Source organism: Capricornis sumatraensis, chromosome 2, assembly GCF_032405125.1.
Source record: "Capricornis sumatraensis isolate serow.1 chromosome 2, serow.2, whole genome shotgun sequence".
Lineage (NCBI taxonomy): Eukaryota > Metazoa > Chordata > Mammalia > Artiodactyla > Bovidae > Capricornis > Capricornis sumatraensis.
In genome coordinates this window covers 128,006,215-128,028,511 of record NC_091070.1, presented here as the reverse complement: position 1 = coordinate 128,028,511, position 22,297 = coordinate 128,006,215, and the positions used below count along the sequence as shown (strand labels likewise).

Sequence of the window (22,297 nt, the reverse complement as noted above, 5' to 3'; positions counted from 1 at the left end):
AAGGACAGACCTTTGAACTGACAGTTTCCAACTTCAGGCAGACAGCAGACATGAATTTCTTACAGTATTTCTGGGAAAGAGGTGCCCTCACTTTCACTGGTTTCATTTTGAGCCCCACAGTCCTTGGGCTAAGAGCTCATCAGCACAGGCACAAGCAGCATTGAGAAGGAGAAGGCCAACAAATGCAAGGGAAAGGGATTGAAAACAAGAAAACAAAGAGGCCAAAGGAGAGAATCCCATGCCCATAAAGTAGCTACAAGACATTCTCCTTTGAGGCTGGTGGATGGGTATTGAAGGCTATCTCCAAAGAGGAACTGCTTGAATGTCTTCCAGCCCTGTTCTGGGGACAGGATCATTATTTTAGTCACACTTCATATTCAAACTTGTCTGAGCAAATGGAAAAGGTTGTATCCTGGTTTCACCTTCAGTCCTGAGATGGAAGCTTTTATCTGTAACTGCACAATCTAAGGTGCTGATGCTGTGCCCTTCAGTAAAAACTTCAAAAAGCCTTCTGTACTCGAGAGAAAACAACATGAGAAAAAATCAAAAGACAGAAAACTTGGGCAAACAAGGGCTGATGCATGCAGGCAAACATTCTGCTTTTAAAGAGAGAAAGCAATGCCTACCCTCAAAGCTTGTATTAATTTAAAAACACGAGTGTAAGTCATGCTGGGACCCAGACTCACCCTGCAGCAGGCCAGCAGCTTCCACACCAGGTAGGGCCTGGCAGCCAGTGGAGTCAGGGGGGTCAGTGGAGCCGGCTGCCCACAGTGTCTGACTGTGCCGCAACAGAAGGGTGCATGCAGCCCACATGGGGGCAGCCCTGGAACATATAGTTCTAGTTACCAAAAGGGAGAGAGTGCTGATGGGCCAAGAGCTCACCAACACAGGCACGAGAAGCATTGAGAAGACCAACAAGCACAAGGGAAAGAGATGGAAAATCAAGAAGACAGGACGTCTCCTACACAAGGCCGCTTCTCCAAGACCAGAAGCCATAACCAGCCCACTCGCTGCATAGAAAAAACCCAGAGAATTAGGCAAAATGAGGACACAGAAATATAAAACAAACAAAGGAAAAAGACAAACCCCAAAAGAAGAACTGAGTGGAAAGAAATAATCCATTTATCTGATAAAGACTTTAGGGTAATTCAATGAACTCAAGAGAAGAATAAACAGTGTGAGAAGTTCACCAAAGAGTTAGAAAATAGAAAGATTCAAACAAAGCTGAAGAATACAATAACTGAAATTTTAAAACGACACTAGAAGGAATTAACAACAAAAACTTGATTGGAAAATAGGCAGGGGACCTGAACACACGTTGTCCAAAGAAGGCAGAGATGGGCAACAGGCCTATGAGAAGATGCTCAGCATCACTAATAATCAGGGAAACACAAATCAAAATCACAATGAGATGCCACCTCACACCTGTCAAAATGGCTATCAGCAAAAGGGCAACAGATAACAAGAGTTGCAAGAATGAAGTGAAAAGAAAACTCATGCACTGTTGCTGGGAAGATAAATTGGTACAACCACTATGGAAAACAGTATGGCAGTTCCTCAAAAAATTAATAGAAACTGCCATACGACTCAACAATTTCACTTCTGTAAATTTACCCAAAGAAGAAAAAAGCACTTATTATAAAAAACATGCACACCAATATTCATTGCAACATTATTTACAATAGCCAAGATGTGGAAGCAACCTATGTGTCTGTAGATAGATGAATGGATAAAGAAGATGTGGTATTTATAAACAATGGAATATTACTCACCCTTAAAAAATGAAATCTTGGCTTTTAGAACAACATGGATAGATATAGCAGGTATTGTGCTAAGTAAAGTTAGTGAAACAGGGAAAGACCAATACCATATGATTTTACTTATATGTGAAATCTAAGAACAAACAAACACTCAAAAGAGAAACTGACTCATAGATACAGAGAACAAACTAGTAGTCACCAGAAGGAAGGTGGGTAGAGGGAGGAGTGAGATAGGTGAGGGAGATGAAGAAGTACAAACTATCAGTTATAAAATAAGTAAGTTATGGAGATGTAATATACAGCATAGGGAATATAGCCAATAATATTGTAATGACTTTCTATGGTGACAGGTGATAACTAGACTTATTGTGATCATTTTGTAATGTATAAAAATATTGACCCACTATGTTTACACCCGAAACTAATGCAATATTATGTCAATTAAAAAAGGGAAAAAACAAATAACAGTAATAAAGTATACAATTAAACAATTCAATTTTTAAAAATTATAGTAAAAAGAGGGCAACAAAACAAATTCCCAGATCCAGTTCTTTAAAAGTAGTTGCAAGTTGTTTTCAAAATTCCTAAAAGACACTTGTCAAAGATAAAACAGCAGCAAAGGAAAAAAATGTGAAATTTGATTAGATCTTGGTATTTTAAAAGACATTCTTGTGACAATTGAAGGAATCTGAATAAGAGGAGAAGTTAAGTGATATTATGAAATTATTGTTAATTTCAATATTAATAAAATATTGTTAATTTACAAATATTATGTTATTGGGTTTATGCCAAAGCATTTAGGAGTAAAGTGTGAATGTATAAAACAGTACAATTATGGCAAAATATTAATAAATGAATACATAAATAAACCCCCATTCTTAATTCCATGGCCCAAAGAAAGTTCCTCCACCCCTGCGCTGTAGATTACAATATTGAATACAATCTATGTGACTGGTAATTTGCTGTTTTATATCATTTTACCTGCTTTGACAACATTACATTGGGCAATATATACATGTTATAAGAGATCAACTATGGTTATACCAATCATTAAAAAGTTGCTTATCTGGACTTCCCAGTGGCCTAGCAGTTAGGATTCTGGGCTTTCACTGCCTTGACCCAGACTCAGTCCCTGGTTGGGGAAAGATCCCACAGGTCACATGGTGCAGGGGGGAAAAGTTGGTAATCTCTTTTGGGCTGGGAACACATGGACTTTGAGTCACGGACTAAGTGCCAGCAGGTTCTATTACTTCTCTGCTGTGTGAACTTTGACATGGCACTCAACATACCTCAACTATTTCTCTCCTCTTTAACAGTCTCTATCTTATAAAACTACTACAACAATTAAATGAAAACAAAAACTTAAAACTCTAAGCACAACACTTGACACAGAGCATGTGCTTAATTCATGGCAACCCTTATATCCACCCCATTATAATACTGGATCTAGTTGGTTTTTTTAATAGGAATACACAACATTATTTTGACTTGGATTATCTTTCCTAAATAAAAACACATAGACTCTCCAAACCTTAAGTCAAACAAAGTGTATGAATAAGTTTCACATAACAATGAACTTCCGCTTCCCGGGTGGCTCAGCAGTAAAAGAATTCACCTGCTAATTAGGAGCCAAAGGAGCCACAGGTTCAGTCCCTGGGTCAGGAAGATCCCCTGGGGAAAGTCATGGCAACCCACTCTAGTACTCTTATCTGAAAAATCCCATGGACAGAGGAGCCTGGTGGGCTACAATCCATAGGGTCACAAAGAGTTGGACACGACTGAAGCGACTTAGCACACACACACACAACAATGTGACATAACATAAGAATTTAAAATGGAGAAATGTTTGACCAATACTTTACCATCTAATGTTCAGATTCAACAATCTGTACTGTTAAAAATATTAAAATAAATCAATGAAAGAGGCATTTTATTAAGTATTATCTGATTTGGTTCCTGTGTACAAAGATCTAAAATCTAGTTGGAGAGATTAGGTCAACAACAGCAGAATAAGGCAAGCTCCACTAATAGGAGCAAACTAACAAAATCACTGTCTGGGGAGGCCTTACAAATAGCTGTGAAAAGAAGAGAAGCGAAAAGCAAAGGAGAAAAGGAAAGATATTCCCATCTGAATGCAGAGTTCCAAAGAATAGCAAGGAGAGATAAGAAAGCCTTCCTCAGCAATCAATGCAAAGAAATAGAGGAAAACAACAGAATGGGAAAGACTAGAGATCTCTTCAAGAAAATTAGAGACACCAAGGGAATATTTCATGCAAAAATGGGCTCAATAAAGGACAGAAATGGTCTGGACCTAACAGAAGCAGACGATATTAAGAAGAGGTGGCAAGAATACACAGAAGAACTGTACAAAAAAGATCTTAACGACCAAGAGAATCACGATAGTGTGATCACTCACCTAGAGCTAGACATCCTGGAATGTGAAGTCAAGTGGGCCTTAGAAAGCATCACTACAAACAAAGCTAGTGGAGGTGATGGAATTCCAGTTGAGCTATTTCAAAGCCTGAAAGATGATACTGTGAAAGTGCTGCACTCAATATGCCAGCAAATTTGGAAAACTCAGCAGTGGCCACAGGACTGGAAAAGGTCTTTTCATCCCAATCCCAAAGAAAGGCAATGCCAAAGAATGCTCAAACTACTGCACAATTGCACTCATCCCACATGCTAGTAAAGTAATGCTCAAAATTCTCCAAGCCAGGCTTCAGCAATACGTGAACCGTGAACTTCCAGATGTTCAAGCTGGTTTCAGAAAAGGCAGAGGAACCAGAGATCAAATTGCCAACATCCGCTGGATCATGGAAAAAGCAAGCGAGTTCCAGAAAAACATCTATTTCTGCTTTATTGATTATGCCAAAGCCTTTGACTGTGTGGATCACAATAAACTGTGGAAAATTCTGAAAGAGATGGGAATACCAGACCACCTGACCTGCCTCTTGAGAAACCTGTTTGCAGGTCAGGAAGCAACAGTTAGAACTGGACATGGAACAACAGACTGGTTCCAAATAGGAAAAGGAGTACGTCAAGGCTGTATATTGTAACCCTGGTTATTTAACTTATATGCAGAGTATATCATGAGAAATGCTGGGCTGGAAGAAGCACAAGCTGGAATCAAGATTGTTGGGAGAAATGTCAATAACCTCAGATATGCAGATTACACTACCCTTATGGCAGAAAGTGAAGAGCAACTAAAAAGCCTCTTGATGAAAATGAAAGAGGAGACTAAATAAGTTGGCTTAAAACCCAACATTCAGAAGACTAAGATCATGGCATCTGGTCCCATTACTTCATGGGAAATAGATGGGAAAACAGTGGAACAGTGGCTGACTTTATTTTGGGGCTCCAAAATCACTGCAGATGGTGATTGCAGCCATGAAATTAAATGACGCTTACTCCTTGGAAGGAAAGTTATGACCAACCTGGATAGCATATTTAAAAGCAGAGACATTACTTTGCCAACAAAGGTCCGTCTAGTCAAGGCTATGGTTTTTCCAGTGGTCATGTATGGATGTGAGAGTTGGACTATAAAGAAAGCTGAGTACAGAAGAATTGATGCTTTTGAACTGTGGTGTTGGAGAAGACTCTTGAGAGTCCCTTGGACTGCAAGAAGATCCAACCAGTCCATCCTAAAGGAGATCAGTCCTGGGTGTTCACTGGAAGGACTGATGTTGAAGCTGAAAACTCCAATACTTTGGCCACCTCATGCAAAGAGCTGACTCATTGGAAAAGACCCTAATGCTGGGAAGGATTGCGGACAGGAGGAGAAGGGACCGACAGAGGATGAGATGGCTGGATGGCATCGCTGAGTCGATGGACATGGGTTTGGGTAGACTCCAGGAGTTGGTGGTGGATAGGGAGGCCTGGCATGCTCGATTCATGGGGTCAAAAAGAGTTGCACACAACTGAGCGACTGAACTGAACAACAGTTCCTATTTTTGAGCTTGCTACTTGCCCAGCACTACCTAGGTCCTGTCCACATGTTACCCCACTGATGCACTCCACTGCTGAATCCTGCCAGCCCAGCCTTCAAAACACCCCCTGATAGTTCCTATTCCTCACCCGACTCCGTCATTTCTTACCCATCCCCAGCTAGTCATTGTTCCCACAGCTTCCTAACTGGTCTCCCTGCTTCTCCTTTTTCATTAGCAAGGACTACTCTCTACCCAGCATCTAGAATAATTCATCACAGTTTCACTCCTGTTCAAAACTCTGAGACTTTCTACTTCACTAGGAATTTAACAAGTTAGTCTTTAAGGGCCCACAAAAATTTATCTCTAGAATCCAGTCCTGACTACTTGTACAATTTCATTTCCTATTTACTCTCCAGCACGGTGGTCTCCTCAAAGTTCCTTAAATGTTTGAAACCTATTTCAGGGTTTTTGCTGCCATCCTCTTTGTCTGGAATACTACTCTCCCAGTCACCTCGCCTGCTCCATCACTTCCTTTTAAGTCTACACTCAACTGTTTTCCCTTTTAAAGAGACCTCCCCTGACTACACTATATAAACTACTAACTACCAGAGAGTGACTGAATGAAATATACCTCCATCCCACGGAGCACTATGCAGCTGTAAAAGAAAAAAAAAAAATGAGGATGATTTCTATGAACTGATATGGAATGATTTTCCAGACATGTGGTTAAGTGACAAAAGCAACCTATAAGAGGGTACATTGAGCATGTTACCTATTGTTTGAAAGAGGGAGTTAGAAACAAACATATGTATCTGTTTGTATCTATAAAAAGAAACAGGAAAGACAAAAACAAACAAATGATACCTTGTTGGGGGAGAGATAGGGATGGAATGGAATTTCTGAGCATTTTTTAAATGGTCATCCCTCAGTGTCCACAGGGTATCGGTTCCAGGATCCCAGTGGATACCAAACTCTGAGGATGCTAAAGTCCCTTACATAAGAATGGCATAGTAACCTATGCACATCTTCTCATATACTTTAAATCATCTCTAGATTACTTGTGCTATCTAATACAATGTAAATGCTGCTTAAATAATTGCAAATACAACATAGTTCAGTTCAGTCGCCCAGTCCTGTCTGACTCTTTGCAACCCCGTGAACCACAGCTCGTCGGGCCTCCCTGTCCATCACCAACTCCCGGAATCCATCCAAACCCATGTCCATTGAGTCGGTGATGCCATCCAAATACAACATAAATGCTATTTAAATAATTGTCAGAATACAGCATATTCAAGTTTCGCTTTTTGAGATTTTATGGAATTTTTTCCCTGAATATTCTTGATCTGTGGTTGGTTGAATCCAGAGAGGCAGAACCTGCAAATATGGAAGGCCAGCTGTGTTTGGTTTCTATTTGAACCATGTTAACAGCTTCCATATTTAAAAATTAAATTAAGGTGGGGGAAACCCTAAAATTGAATAGACAGAAACACATTGATTTAACTATGTATCCATTTGATAACATAACCACACAGAAGAAAAATTAAGAATTCAGGTAACTTGAAAATACAGTGTTCTGTACATATTTAGTGGAATATATGGAAGAATAAAAGTTTCGAACTATATTTAGTAAAACTTGCGCTTGGGAGTAGTATTGGCACAGGAATTATGGGACTAGTCTGTGTTTAATGTAGATTAGGCAAAAATACTAATGCTACTAAGAATAGAATTCTTAGGAGGAAATTCTTAGGGAGGAAACAGAACTGAATTTTTGGATTACTCTGCGGTAACAAGATAAACGCATGACTTTGTGAAAGCTATTTCCTAGCTCTGAGAATTGACAGGGCCTAGAAGCTGTGACTTCAGGAGCCTTGAGCACACCTAGTCTTAGTCACGCTCAGTCGTGTCTTACTCTTCCTGACTCTATGGACTGTAGCTCATCAGGCTCCTCTAGTCCATGGGGTTTTCCAGGCAAGAATACTAGAGTGGGTTGCCATTTCCTTCTCCAGGGGGTCTTCCCAACCCAGTGATCAAACCCGTGTCTCTTATGTCTCCTCATTAGCAGGTGGATTCTTTACCGCTGAGCCACCTGGGAAGCCCTTAGCACATCTAGCACCCAGATCTTAAATTCTAAATACCATTCCCCACTAAAAGAAAAAGGGGGTCTAATGAGTCCAAGGCTGAGGCAGGAAAGGTACAAAATGGGTCCAGAACATCTTTCTATGCCAGCAAGGAAGGCAGTGCTCACAACTGAAGCTTGGAGGGGTTCCCAGTGACCAAATTCAGAATCACCAAGCATTAGAATGGATAATGACAGGAATGCTATCTTAAATAGGAGAAGGCAATGGCACCCCACTCCAGCACTCTGGCCTGGAAAATCCCATGGACAGAGGAGCCTGGTGGGCTGCAGTCCATGGGGTCGATAAGAGTCGGATACGACTGAGTGACTTCCCTTTCACTTTTCACTTTCATGCATTGGAGAAGGAAATGGCAACCCACTCCAGTGTTCTTGCCTGGAGAATCCCAGGGATGGGGGAGCCTGGTGGGCTTCCGTCTATGGGGTCACACAGAGTTGGACACGACTGGAGCGACTTAGCAGCAGCTATCTTAAATGATACCAATGAGTCCTTACTAGTACTAAAAAATAAAAGAAAAGGAGGTCCCAAAGCTCTTTGTTACTGAAGACTGTCAATAAAGTATATAGACAAATTAGGATAGAAAATTGCCATCTGCAACAATTTAGGGATAATGGACTCGGGGAAGAATTGTCACTGAGTGCTAAACCACTGGGTGAAAGATTGTTGGAGGACGGGATATTCACACAATCTCAAAGTGTTACTTAGTGAATCACATATTACAGATATACCTCATTTTATTATGCTGCATTTTATTGCACTTTGTAGATACTGTGCTTTTTACACAAACTGAAGTTTTGTGGCAACTCTGCATTGTCAGGTAGTAGTCAGCATTTTTTAGCAATACAATATTTTTTTATTAAGGTATGTACATTTTCTTAGGCACAATGCTATGGCACACTTAGACTACAGTACAGTGTAAATGTCATTTTTAAATGCACTAGGAAATAAAAACTCATATGACTTGCTTTATTGCAATATTTGCTTTATTGAAGTGGTTAGGAACTGAGCCCACCTATCTCCTATATTTACTCACCTCTACAATAGAGAAATCTGATGGACCTCACCTTAACCAATCAATCAATATTAACATCTCCGATAATCAGCAAATGGACTGCATCTGCACCCTGATGAGATGGACACCTGTGCTCAGGAAAGTCCACATCAGAATTTAAGCATGCACGCCAACACTGAGGGACATTTATATAAGACAACTGGTCCAGACCCTTCAAAAAGACCAATGTCATACAGTTTAAAAAAAGAAAAATGTTGGCAACAGTTTAGATTTTTAGATTCAAGGGGATTAAAAAAGCATGGGGCTTCCTCGGTAGCTCAGCTGATAGAGAATCTGCCTGCAATGTAGGAGACCCTTGTTCGATTCCTAGGTTGGGAAGATCCCCTGGAGGAGAGCATGGCAACCCACTCCAGTATTCTTGCCTGTTGAGTCGCCATGGACAGAGGAGCCTGCCGGGCTACAGTCCATGGGGTCGTAGAGTCGGACAGGACTGGGCGACTAAGTATAACACAGCACAAACAGGCGTGAGTACCAACCTTGATGTATGATCCAGGACTGGCTTCTGGACCCCATCTGAAAACAGTCTTTTATCAATGCTATACTTCCTGACTCTGAAAATGGTGCCAGGGCTTACTGGAGACATATTATTCTTACAAGACCTATGTTGAAATATTTAGGGTTAAGGTGTTGTAAGAGCTGCAACTCTCAAACGGTTTAGCAAAAACAACAAGAAAAAGTAACTGGGTAGGTGTGGGTGTTTGTCTCTATAAAAAGAGAGAAGTAAACCAAATGTGATAAAATGTTAATAACTGGTGATTCAAGGAGAAAGGCGTGCAAGTGTTCACTGTACTGTTTTTGCAACTATTCTAAAGATTTTAAGTTTTCCAAAATTTAAGAAAATTAGTAAGAACTATTAACCACTTCCATTTCCCTTGCTCTGCACTGCTAACCTCTGTATTAGTAAATGTTCACCACCACCCAACAACTGCACACTCACTGCTTTCTTTCTTCACTGTCTCTCCCCCACTCTAATAATTGTAAGTTTCCCTGTGCTGACATAGAGCTGACAGTCAGTAAGTATGTGTTGAATTACTGATGCTCACAATCATTCTATGAAGCAGATGTTAGTATCCTTTCTCTCACGTGTGCTGCTCTCTCTTCAAAGGCAAAGAGACAGAGTCACAGAGAAGTGAGGTAACTTACAGAAGTTTTAACCGTGAGGGGCGGGGCCAGGATCTGAGATCCAATACTGTTAATCAGTTAGGCAGCTTTCCCCACTGAGACCGGCTTGGTACCCAAAGGGCTCACTATCTGCAGAGCTATAGAGTTTTCCTTAGTGCAAAGCCTATTCAGAGAAGGTAATATTCATGTCTGCAGAACCAAATGACCTCTGAATAAATAAATGAATTAGGTGGGAGAGACCATCATGAGGGGACTGTTTAGAGAGTCTTCCTAGAAAAGGTGTGGCTAGATCGGTAGACTGTTTTCAGTGGAAAAGAGCATAGCAACAGGCAGTGGTGGCCAAAGGTGCCTTCTGAGACCAGGGAGAGACCCGCACATCTGAAGGAATTACCTCATCCATTCAACCTAGGTATGTGCTTCTTCCTCGTGCTGACAGCTCTGGCCTATGAAACCCTCACAGCCTTTGGGGCCTGTGATGGTACCTGTCCTGGCCCCCTCTGCCTCCAATCCCTCTCAACTACAATCTTTTCTCTTCATTGCTGCCAGATTATTCTAAGTGGATGGGTCTGCTCCTGTCAGGCCCAGAAACAGGTCTGCTTTGCCTGCAGGAGAGAATCCCAGCTCCCAAAGGGGACTTTCGGGGTCCCCCATGGGGCCTCAAGATCCCACGGGCACACCGACTCTCCAGTGACACTGATGGCTCCCTACTGCCAAAGTTTACCCTCTACATTCTCCTCCTCTTTCTTTCTCGATCTCCTCCTCCTGGCACCTTTTCCCACATCATGGCATGATACCACCTATCCTCGGAGGCTAGGTTCACACACCCTCCCTTCCAGGAAGTTTTTCCTTCACGAAAGATATTTGATTTCACCAAAGATGTGGCTCTCTTCCCTCTGCACACCCGCAGCACTTTATATTTACCTCTTGCAACGTTTACTTCTGTGCCTTACACTGTAGGTACTTTTGAGCACATGTCGACCCGCACCACGACCACCCCCACCCAGGCTGGATTCCATAGACGCATGCCTCCCACAGGCACTCAACACACTCTGAACGCAGAGTGGAGAGGAAAGGCTGATCAGGTGTGTGTGCTAAAGGGCCAGCAGGGGGATTTTCCCAGTACTAGTTAAGGGGGCTGTTACTATGCTCCCGGGGTTTGGCTATGACTTAACTAGGAGCCTGTGTGGGAAGAGGTTGATGACGTGGGTGAGGAGGTAAAAAAATGGAGACAAAGATACCTATCTTACGGGGCTGTCGTGACAGTTTAACTGAAGAAGTGTGAAAAGGAGGAACACAGTCCTAGGCACTCACACATTCGTCCTTTTCTGTTCCGAAGGGAGGGGAAAGCAGCACCAGCCACACTACTTAGAAACTCCGAATGGAGGCCCACTCGTTCCTGTTGCGAGGCGATTCTGAACCACCGCCAGCAGCCCAGGGCGCGGCCGCAGGACAGGCGCGGTTGCACTAGGCTTTGGCCGCGGCGCGCCCATCCCAGCGCAGAAGCCGGCGCGCGCGCACACAGCGCGATCCACTGCCAGTGGAGGCCCGCCCCGGACAAGCTCGCGGGCTGCGGAAGCAGTAACAAAAAAGATCTGCTCAAGTTCTGGACGATGGCGTCTCGGGAAGTAGTAACTTAGTCACTGGGGTCGCGCAGAAAAGGCACCCCTTCCAGAAAAACACGGGGTGGAAGACAAGCGGGGTTCGGGGATGGTGGGAGTTAAGAAGGACTCCCAAAGGGAGGAAAGAGCGCAGGGGAGGAGAACGAGCCGGAGTCTGGTTTCTTTTTCCCAGACCTCAGAGCCTGAGGAGCAAGTTTCTTACTGACCACCCTATGGTGATTTGTGGATGACACGACCAGGTCCCGCGCACGTGCCCCCCGCCACCTTCGCCACCCGAACTTGCAGCCGCCTTGGGCCGCGCCCGTCCACCGGGCCCGGAGCCCGGGGGCCACTGACACCTCGCGCTACCGGTCCCTGTGGGCTCCCGGAGGAGGCCTCCACTCACCCAATTTGAGGAACAGGCAGACCAGTCCAAGGGCCCCCAGGGCACACCCAGGGGCACTCCCTGCGGCCATGGCGGTCCAGGCAGTTTCTGCTAATGGGTCGCAGCCGCACAACTCGGCCTGGGCCTGCCGGAGAGCCAGCCCCACTGCGCACCCCGCCCCGCGCCCCGCCTCGCGCGCCCCGCCTCCCGCGCGGCGGGCTGGCACCGGATGCAGTCTGGGCGCCGGCCCTTTCCTCTTTTCCCGGACTCGGTTCGGGTCCCAGTCGTTCCTGCCATTCCGCAGCCACCCGCTTTGCTCTGTGGAGCTCTTTAGCAAAAGTGGTGTGCGTTTTTACAACCAGGTTTATCCTCGTTCCTCCCGCACTTTTCCTTGGCATTAGGAACGCGATGGAGGCGCCCCCGCAGCTGGAGGTATCGGACTGTCGGTCCCCGAAAGCTGCGCCCCACTGGGCGGGAGGTGACAGGAGAACTCCGGTGGGACACGGAGGTTCCGAAGCGCTTTATTCTTCCAGCGCTTTCCAGCAGCTGCAGCAGCGCGGAAGTTTTGCCTGCAGGTTAAGACGGTGAAGAGCTTGCCCACAATGCCGGAGACCCGAGTTCAATCCCTGGGTCAGGAAAATTTGCCTGGAGAAGGGAACGGCAACCCGCTCCAGTATTCTCGCCTGGAGAACCCCATGGACAGAGGAACCTGGCGGGCTACAGTCCGTGAGGTCAAAGAGTCGGGCACGACTGAGCGAGTAGCACGCACGCCCCATTGATGACTCTAGATAAAACAGCCTCTTTGAAGCACTCTTTCCTCAAATACTCGGAGAAGGCAATCAAATATTAAAACGAAAGGAAACGGGACATGCTAGACAACTGCTAGAATGTGTAGAGTTCCCTGGTGCAGCCCCAACCTCCCCACCCCCCTCAAGTGCCTACCTTTCCTCATTGCAGGGCAGTCATCTTTTCCTTAAGACTGACTCCCACCCCAGCACTCCCCTACTCGGAGCTGGGATTTCCAGCCTCGGGTTTCTCCCTTCTCCATTTGCTCTGTTTCACTCTTCCTCCTAACCCTCAGGCTGAGGAGTCAGACCTGTTCACTCCCTCAGTGTTTGGCCTTCCCAAATCTCTGTCCCTCAAGCTGCAGTGGGCACTTGCAATCTCTATCTTATTGGCTAGTCCTCTCGCCTCAAATCCACCTGCTCCCAGGCTCAGTTACTACTGTATTCCCAGAACCAGCTCCTGGCATGGGCCTCCCTGACAGCTCCTTTTCTTTCAGACAGAAGCACCAGAGTGACCTCTGCTCAGCCACTGTGGCTCAGGGAACTCTTCCTTACCATGTGGGCAGGAAACTCCTCCCATGAACTGGACTCATGAACTGGACCCTCTGTTGTCCTAACAAACACCAACCTGTTTGCCAGTTGTGAAAGAGTGGAAATGTGCTTTATTCTTGCTGTGATTGCCATCATCCTCAGGTGGGGACCCCCAAACCACTCAAGATACTTGAACTACACTGTAAGAATCCATAAATTATTTCTTAAATTAGCCATGAAATTGTAAAAGGTGTCTCTATCTGTGAAATTCCTGGGACCAATGTTCGATAAGGCAGGTACAAGTGTGTAGCACAGAAAGTGAGAAGGTCAAGTTTCTCCTCTACTCTGGGCTGGCAAGAATTCAGTTTAACTTGGAAAGGTAAGATGGAGTCAGACCTTTAAACTCTGGGGAGCCACTCAAAACCCCTCAAAGGTTTTGAACTGGGAAGTGATATAACAGCAAACATCTGTTGAGTACTCAAGCCCTGTGTTAAGTGCATTGCCTGCATTAATTTAATCTTAATGATGTCCCTGTTTTTACAGATTAAGAAACTGAGGATCAGAGAAGGTAAATGACTTGCCCAAGAACACACAGCAAGGCACAGAACTGGGAGTCCAACCAAGCTTAAGTCCAAAGCACCACTCTTACCCTTTCATATAGGATGGGCAGCTATACTACTGTTTGGACTGGGCCAGCAAAAGCTCTCAACCCCCTCTGAGCAGGGACAAGTAAAGGACCACCAAGTCACCTGGGACCGGGAAGCATCTCCAGGTCATGGTCTCCAAGTACCAGGTAAGGAATGGTTCATTAAGTCTTCCTTGGTTGGCCATGTCTCTGGCCAAATGAATGATGAGACATGCTGTGGTTCCAACAAACATTTTCAGATATGCCTATATATGCCTGGTAGCAGACTTCATGAATTAAACGTGGCTCAGAAAGGCTGGATCTGCAGTGTATCAGGCAGATGGGCTACTGAGGACTGGGCACCAGAAGAAGGGCTGGATGTATTTTACATCCTGTGGCCAGTGTGGAGAGGTCCAGTTTTATCTGCTTGTCACTGTAAAGAAACATGGCCTAGAAGAAAGGAGGGCTTGTTCAGTCTGCCTGTGTGGCCTGGACGGGCTGCTGCTCTTCCCAGCATGTCACCCTCTGGGTCTCTGGCTGTAGTTCCTGCCAAACTTGGAACCACACCCAGGAAGCTTAGGAATCCTAGATAGAACAAAACACTGCTTCTAATCCTGCATACATGAAAATGGTCCTTGCCCCATGTGGAAGTGTACGTTCACTTTATTTAAATAAGCACTGGGCAGGTTAGCACCAAGAGGGTGTGTGTGTGTGTTGGGGTAATTTTTATTCTGTAATAATCTGTTTCCCTTTTTCAAATGTTCCCCAGCAGAAAAGACAGCATTAGGAGAAAATTAGGCGAAAATAATACATAAGACTTAACATGGAACCATTATGGGTACCCAAGAGATAAACAGTCACATTTCAACTCCTGGCCAAGCCAGCAGCTGCAAGAAGTTGATAAGCATGCAGCAAATGGGGCTGGGAAGCAGAGGAAAGCACATATTAAAAGCCTTTGAAAGGCCTGAGTTTTAAAAAGAAAGAAAAAAAAAGGAAGTACCTCCTTTTGCTTTTTACCTCCATCTAGTTCCTTCTGCACATTCTGTGAATTTTGAAGAATTAGTTGGGTTCTGACTAACCACGTGTCACTGCTATAGCTTTAATCATGCTATCATTCTTCCCAATTTGCAGATGTGGTGAACTCCCCCCACCCCCAAACCTCCCAGCATTTGAGTTGTGCAGGGAAGAGATGGGTGTGCCATGTGGCCTCACTGCACAGGAACCCACAGCTCTTGGGTTTTCTTCCATTCTGGAAAAGGTGTGCTGAGCATTTTGTGGTCAAGACAATACTAGAGTTGGAAGAAGGTGGTGAGGTCCTGCTGCCAAGACCAAGCAGAAGTTTGTCCCAAGTTCCTGCTCTCTTCTATCAGGCTCCTCTTACCATGTCCTGTCTCCCTACCTCTACCCCACCCACCCCCACCCCAAAGCAAGCTAGATTCTGAACTGGCCTATCTGGCCTCTGGGTCTGTGTGTTGAGACGACTCTGGTCTTGACAGTCAGGGTAGATGTCTACTCATGCATGCTTGTGCATGCTCAGTTATGTTGGACTATTTGCGACCCCCTGGGCCACAGTCCATCAGGCTCCTCTGTCCGTGGGGTTATCCCAGCAAGAATACTGGAGTGGATTGCCATTTTCTACTCCAAGGGATCTTCCCAACCCAGGGATTGAACCCGCATCTCTTGCATCGCCTGCACTGGCAGGCGGTTCTTTACCACCAATGCCACCTGGGAAGCCCTATCACACATACGTACATACATACACATACATTTACTCTGTCAAATATACATATGTGTGTGTGTGTGTGTGTATATATATATATAAACATACATTTTTTAGCAGCTGACAGTAAAGTGTCTTGAGGAAGGGTTGCTTTTTATCCTGTATACAAAGGTGCCACTTGGGCTGGGGGTGGGGTGTGATAATAAAGGCCACAATTCACAAACCCTGAGTTTAGCAAGTCAATGTCAGGGGCAGAACTCCAGGCCCCCAGGGCATAGTTCCATAGCCAAGAGTGGCTGATTAAGTGACCAGAAAGGATGACAGTGGACTCAGTCAATGTAAACAGCCATATTTTCAACATAATTTACTACAGGTCTCTGAAGTGTATATAAAACATTTTAGTGCAACATCTTACAAATAGTTTTCTTTTAAAAAAAAACAAATCAACAGCTCTCTACATCATGCATGGGTAGACTGTCTACCCTACTTTTTTTTTTCTTCAACAGTAAACGCAGAGAAACCATTGTTTGAAAAAAACATGAAAACTTGCTACAGAAACCCCCTAGGGAAAGAGGGTGTGGTCAGAGCCATGTCCTGGAATGGGCCTAGCACAGTGTTGTTTTTTATTAATGCAATATTGTAGATACAGATAAGTCAACAGAGCTGTTGGCCGTTTTCCTCTCTGGGTCTCTCCTGTAGGCAACTTGCAATGAGGTCTCCCAGCCACTGGAGGCCAGCATTACCACTCAGCAGATGCCATATATCCACAGAAATGGCCAAAGAAAGAAGGTCCTTGGGATTTTCATACAAAGCAGAAAAGCTCACCCTTTGAGCTCACCCTTTGATGGTACCCCCTGGCCCAACAGAAAATGCACAAGAATTAAAAAAAAAAAAAAGACAATTATTAAAATACTGGCTTCGGTTTCTTTTTTCCTTTCAAATCTCCAGCAAGTGCTTCACTTATTTATATGCAGCACTGGCTTTTCTTTTTTCCATGAACCTGTTCAAACTCAAATCTTCATTACATGTCCCAGTTCCAGCCAGCCCTCCAGCATCTTTCCATTCAGATGGATGGAAAGTACATCATCATCTCAGGTTGACTCAGTCTATAAATGAGGGGCTAGCAATTTCCCACCAAAAGTCCACACCTTGACATGAAGAAATGGGGCCAAAGGCCATCTGATTTCCTCACCACTCCACCTGTTCTGTGCCTCTACAGCGTTGATGCAGCACAAGAAATGGGGATGAGCGTGTGAGGCATTGGTGGGATTAAGGTGGTGGTGACTACAGAGAGTCGCAGGAGAGGACTGGCATATCTGCGAGGGAGAGAACGCAGCCTATGTAAGCCCTTCGGAAAACAGCCAGGCAACGGCGTTGCTTTCCCTTGGCTATGACACATCCAAGCACCTGCCAAGCACCCAGGTAAGGGTCAGCGTCCACATGGCCTGGAATCCCACAGCCTCCCCTGCCGTTTGTTCAGCCTCAGGATTGGGTTCCACACTCATCTCTTGGGTTAGACTTAGTTCCAGAACTCCTGGACACTTTTTCCAAAGTGGGTTCTCCCTTGGGATTCAAGCTGCAAGTTCATAAGAAAGGAAGATGGCACTTGTGGCCAGCAAAGTACGAGGAAGTGAAGTGAAGTGAATTCGCTCAGTCGTGTCCGACTCCTTGTGACCCCATGCACTGTAGCCTACAAGGCTCCTCTGTCCATGGAATTTTCCAGGCAAGAGTACTGGAGTGGGTTGCCATTTCCTTCTCCAGGGGATCTTCCCCACCCAGGGATTGAATCTGGGTCTCCAAAATTGCAGGCAGACACTTTACAGTCTGGGCCACCAGAGAAGTGGCCAGCAAAGTATGAGGAAGCCAGGCAAAAAAAACAAAAACAAAAAACCATCTTCATGGAGCAAGCAAAAGGAAGCACTTGCAACTGAGGATGCTCCGGAGCCCAGGATCTTGCCCAACAAGTGAAAAATAACAGGTGACATTGGCTTCACCAGGCTTTAAGGGACATCCAAATAAAAAGTCAACAATAAACAACCAAATCACCTAAAGCCACAAATAAGATCTAAGAAAGGGAAGGGTACAAAGTCCACGCATGTGACCACGTTCTGCTGAGATGGGGTAATCCATAAGGATTACAAAGGGCTGCGTCTGGGCTTCCCCTGGGGAGGTATTCTTATGGCAGTGAGATGCAGGTCAAATGGTGAAGAAGAAAGACATCAATATCTTTGAGAAAGATGTAGTCAGAAAGAAGAAGGAAAACATCGTCTTCATACCTCCAGCGAGGTAGCTATTCCTCCCTGTTCTCCAGCGCCAGGCTCTGGAAACCACTGCTGGCTACTGTCCCAATGTTCATGAACCTAAGCTGTCAGTCGGCTCCTGTGCCTTCCGATGGTGTATGTGGTAGCTGCTTGAGCCCCGTGTGTTCAGCTCAGTTGCTGGCCCCTTTCCAGGCTCACTGGCCACTTGCCCTTAAGAGTTTGATAAAGCACCTGGAAACAGAAGCCCACCTGCTCACGGTTATCAGAGACTGCCCTTGTAGAACAGACCAAGCCAACAACCAGCCTTATTTCCTTCTTTCACTAATTGCTGACTTTGATCAATCTGAAAGTCAGTAGCTGAAAGTAACCTTCTGCCCACTTTAACTTGCAAAGTGTGTACTGTTCAGAGTTTCTGACTTGTTCTCCAACCAAGTCTGCTTATTTTTTGGCAAGGATAGGATGAAGCCTATTGCCCCCCAAGACAGATAGGCTAGGCTGGGCACTACCTACTCCTAGTGGGGTTTATACGCAGGATTTATCTTGTACACACACAGTTCTTTGAAGCTAAATTCAATGCTTTCATCTTGACTACAAAGTGGTTCCAACAACTCCAGCTGAGGGAAAAGATAAGATACAAATTGGGCCCATACTACACATAATTTTCAAGTCTCGTTAAGGAAGTAAAAAATGTTGGAGTACATTTTGATCCATGGGTGGGATTTTCAAGTGTGCAAAAATGAAAAAAGCCTTGGAAGAGAGTCCTTTGCACTATAAAGTCTGTCCTTCCTTTTGCCATCAGTGGTAGTTCAGAGTAATTCATCCACAACATCATGGAATCCAAAAAGGGTAAACCAAAGGGATCGAAAAAGAGTCCCTTACAAAGAATAAGAACCCCTGTAACATCTATATCTGAGAATACTATATAAACCAGCGAGTAGACGTGCCACCGGGAGCTACTCACCACATTACCAAAAACAAAAACAAGAAACCTAACTGGCAGGATGGCGCCATCTGCTCGAAAATAGCTAACCGGCCAAGACTGCCACCTAGCGGCAGTCTGCCTCTGACAGATGGGCGACTCTGAACACTTCTGAAGTCTGACTGTGTTCTGCGAGGGCGCCCCAGAGGTCGGGTGCTGTCCGCTGCCTGGTGGTAGAGCAAGATGCAGCGAGGAGAGCCTCAGCTCCTCCGTGGTTTACGATCACCTGCAGTCCCCTTAGTCTATGGCTCCTGGGTGGATACTGAGCACGGGGGGCTCCAGGCAAGTGGGGGAGTAGTTGAGGTGTGGCTCCTTGATCCACAACAGGGGCACCCCATTCTTCCCCTCGGAGTTCTTGCTGGAGTTCCGGCTCTTGAAGCGCACCAGCAGGATGGTGATGATAAGGATGCCAAAGATGGGGAAAGGGTAGAAGAAGACGAAGTAGAAGAGTGCGTCATTGGAGCAGATGATGGACTGCAGGGTGGAACCTGAAAAGGACAGACAGGGAGACAAGACATGACAGCTGAGAACCTGGACGGTTGCTCACTCCTGAAGACCCCACCCAGATCCACAGAAGTGACTTGGCAGAACTCCCATACCTACGCTATCTTTCCCCTCTTGCTACTAATGGAGGGCGGACTACCTATGTATTTTTTTTTTTTTACTTTATTTTACTTTACAATACTGTATTGGTTTTGCCATACATCAACATGAATCCGCCACAGTGTACACGTGTTCACAATCCTGAACCCCCCCCCCCACCTCCCTCTCCTCCCCATGTATTCTTGTTCTCACACTTGTGTCTCTTCGAATTCATAGTTGGAAGTTCAAACAAAGCCAGGCCTCCATTTCCCACTGTGAGTCAGTATTACGACTTGGAAAGCCACATAAGAAAGTGTAATTTACTGATTATGTACTCAGCTGTATCTGAGATGGTGAAGAGGCCAGCTGCACTTCAGCTTGAACCACCTTGTTGGTTCTATTTTCACATGTCCCTTTGCATTCGGTTCTGCTGCCAATGCCCTTCTTTGGGATAGAGCACATTCTCTACCTACCAGCTTCTGAGAGCAGGTTTACCAGAACTGATGGTTATTTGATTAATGTTACCAATTAAAAAGTCATTATGGCCCACTTACACATGTCTGCAGTGTATCTGTGGCTGCACAGAATACAGTGTTAATTGTTCCTGGATATAGAGGAGAATGAAACCCCACACCTCTCACCCCATCAAGGCCTGCTCTGGACTGGAGCCTGGGCTCTAGGAGACTGCATTTTCTCCGTAAAGTAAGGCTGCTGGATGATCTCTGTGTTCTATAAAGCTTACTAAATTTGGATAGCCACAGTGGGCAGATAAAATACGGTCTAATCACTTTCCCTTGTGCTTTTGGTCAGTGGGTTATTCAGCAGATCTTCAGAGGGTCTAAAGTACAATTCAGGTGGTTGGGTGTTTTTTTTTTTTTTTTGCTTTCTACTGAATAGCTGTTGTTCATCATTATTAAGAAAATTTAACACACACTTACATGTATCAGATTTCCAAAGTATATGAGACTGGTGATATTAACCAGTTTTGACCAATGAAACCTCAATTTCATAAGTTCTATCTAATAAACAGGAAGTTATCAAAGAAAAGAAAAAGCTGATGAAACTCAAAATTATCTGATACAATGTCATGCTGGGAAAAAAAAGCTGAAATTTCCAGCCTGTTTTTTAACTTCTACATCATAGGCTAATTCTACTGTAACAAACATCATTTTAGGTTGATCAGATCCATATTTTGACAGAAGATCACTCAAAAGACTTCTTCATTAGAACTAATAATTCAGGTCAGCATGATGAAAACATTGTGTTCTGGACCATTCTGCAGCAGCAGCTGCTGGTTAACTGCTGCTAAGCTCTTACCAGATGTTCTGTAGCATCACTGCGCTTCTAGGCTGGTCTTCCCAACTAATCATGCAGATCCACCTAATCCTCCACGTCACCCTCCAAAATAAAAATGACCCAGGAACTTGAGAAAAAGCAAGAAGGCAGTGAGGTACTCAGACTTCATTTTCTTTTCTTCTTCCCCTTCAGTTCAGTTCAGTTGCTCAGTCATGTCCGACTCTTTGTGACCCCATGAACCTCAGCACGCCAGGCTTCCCTGTCCATCACCAACTCCCGGAGTCTACCCAAACCCATGTCCATCAAGTCGGTGATGCCATCCAACCACCTCATCTTCTCTCGTCCCCTTCTCCTCCTGCCCTCAATCTTTCCCAGCATTAGGGTCTATTCAAATGAGTCAGCTCTTCACATCAGGTGGCCAAAGTATTGGAGTTTCAGCTTCAGCATCAGTCCTTCCAACGAACACCCAGGACTGATCTCCTTTACAATTGACTGGTTGGATCTCCTTGCAGTCCAAGGGACTCTCAAGGGTCTTCTCCAACACCACAGTTCAAAAGCATCAATTCTTCGGCACTCAGCTTTCTTTATAGTTTAACTTTCACATCGTACATGACCACTGGAAAAACCATAGCCTTGACTAGATGGACCTTTGTTGGCAAAGTAATGTCTCTGCTTTTGAATATGCCATCTAGGTTGGTCATAACTTCCCTTCCAAGGAGTAAGTGTCTTTTAATTTCATGGCTGTAATTACCATCTGCAGTGATTCTGGAGCCCAGAAAAATAAAGTCAGCCACTGTTCCCACTGTTTCACCATCTATTTGCCTTTACGTTGGAATCCTTTAATGGACCGGAACTTGGGGGTCTAGAGTCAACGATAAGAAAGTGAAAGAGAGAGAGCCAGAGGGTGGGGGAGAGAGAGAGAGAGAGAGGGGGAAAAAAAAGACAGACACGGGGACCCAAGCTCTGATGGAGCAAAGGTGCTTTAATGATCTTTCTGTGAGTATATATAGGCTGTTGTACAAGAAATTTCTTTCGACAATGATAAAGATCAGAAAACCAAACGTACAGCAACCTTTACCAAGGGAACGAGGGATTAATAATGGTCACAAGGTCAGGAGACAATCCATATCTCAAGAAAGGGGATCGGGACTAAGCACTTTTGCCGTAAAGAGAATGTTTACTGAAGGAGACTCAAGCCTGTCTCACATAATGACCTCAGTCCTGGGAGCAGCTTGCTGTTCCACTAGTTTCTGACAACAGAAACTGATAGGGAACTGATAAGATTTATGAGAAACAGCACGTAGGAATCCTCCTGTTAAACATTCCCTGACAATTCCCCCTTATTTATTAATATTTGCAAAAAGGGCTCTGACCATTAGAGTGTGTTTAGTTTTAACAATTTTTGCATGAAGGCAATGGTAGACAACAAATATAATTGTTAAGACAATCACCAAAATTACAGTTCCAGACCTGATGTTGTGAGTAATGCTGTGAAACCATCTGTGTGGGTCTAGCCCAGA

At 44.7% G+C, this 22,297-nt stretch overlaps 2 protein-coding genes across 4 annotated transcripts in view; both read right to left on the bottom strand.

Annotated features, from left to right (window-relative positions):
• The window catches only part of CD58 (CD58 molecule), a 49,581-nt gene extending 37,448 nt beyond the window's left edge, over nucleotides 1-12,133 (bottom strand). For all 3 annotated transcript variants that reach the window (XM_068964254.1, XM_068964256.1, XM_068964255.1), the window contains exon 1: nucleotides 12,020-12,133. In XM_068964254.1, coding sequence (XP_068820355.1) covers nucleotides 12,020-12,089 — 70 coding nt within the window. In that variant the 5' untranslated portion in view covers nucleotides 12,090-12,133. The remainder of the gene's footprint in view (nucleotides 1-12,019) is intronic.
• A 7,003-nt stretch (nucleotides 12,134-19,136) lies between these two features.
• IGSF3 (immunoglobulin superfamily member 3) overlaps nucleotides 19,137-22,297 on the bottom strand; it is an 84,215-nt gene continuing 81,054 nt past the window's right edge. The window contains exon 11 of the mRNA XM_068960566.1: nucleotides 19,137-19,387. Coding sequence (XP_068816667.1) covers nucleotides 19,137-19,387 — 251 coding nt within the window. The remainder of the gene's footprint in view (nucleotides 19,388-22,297) is intronic.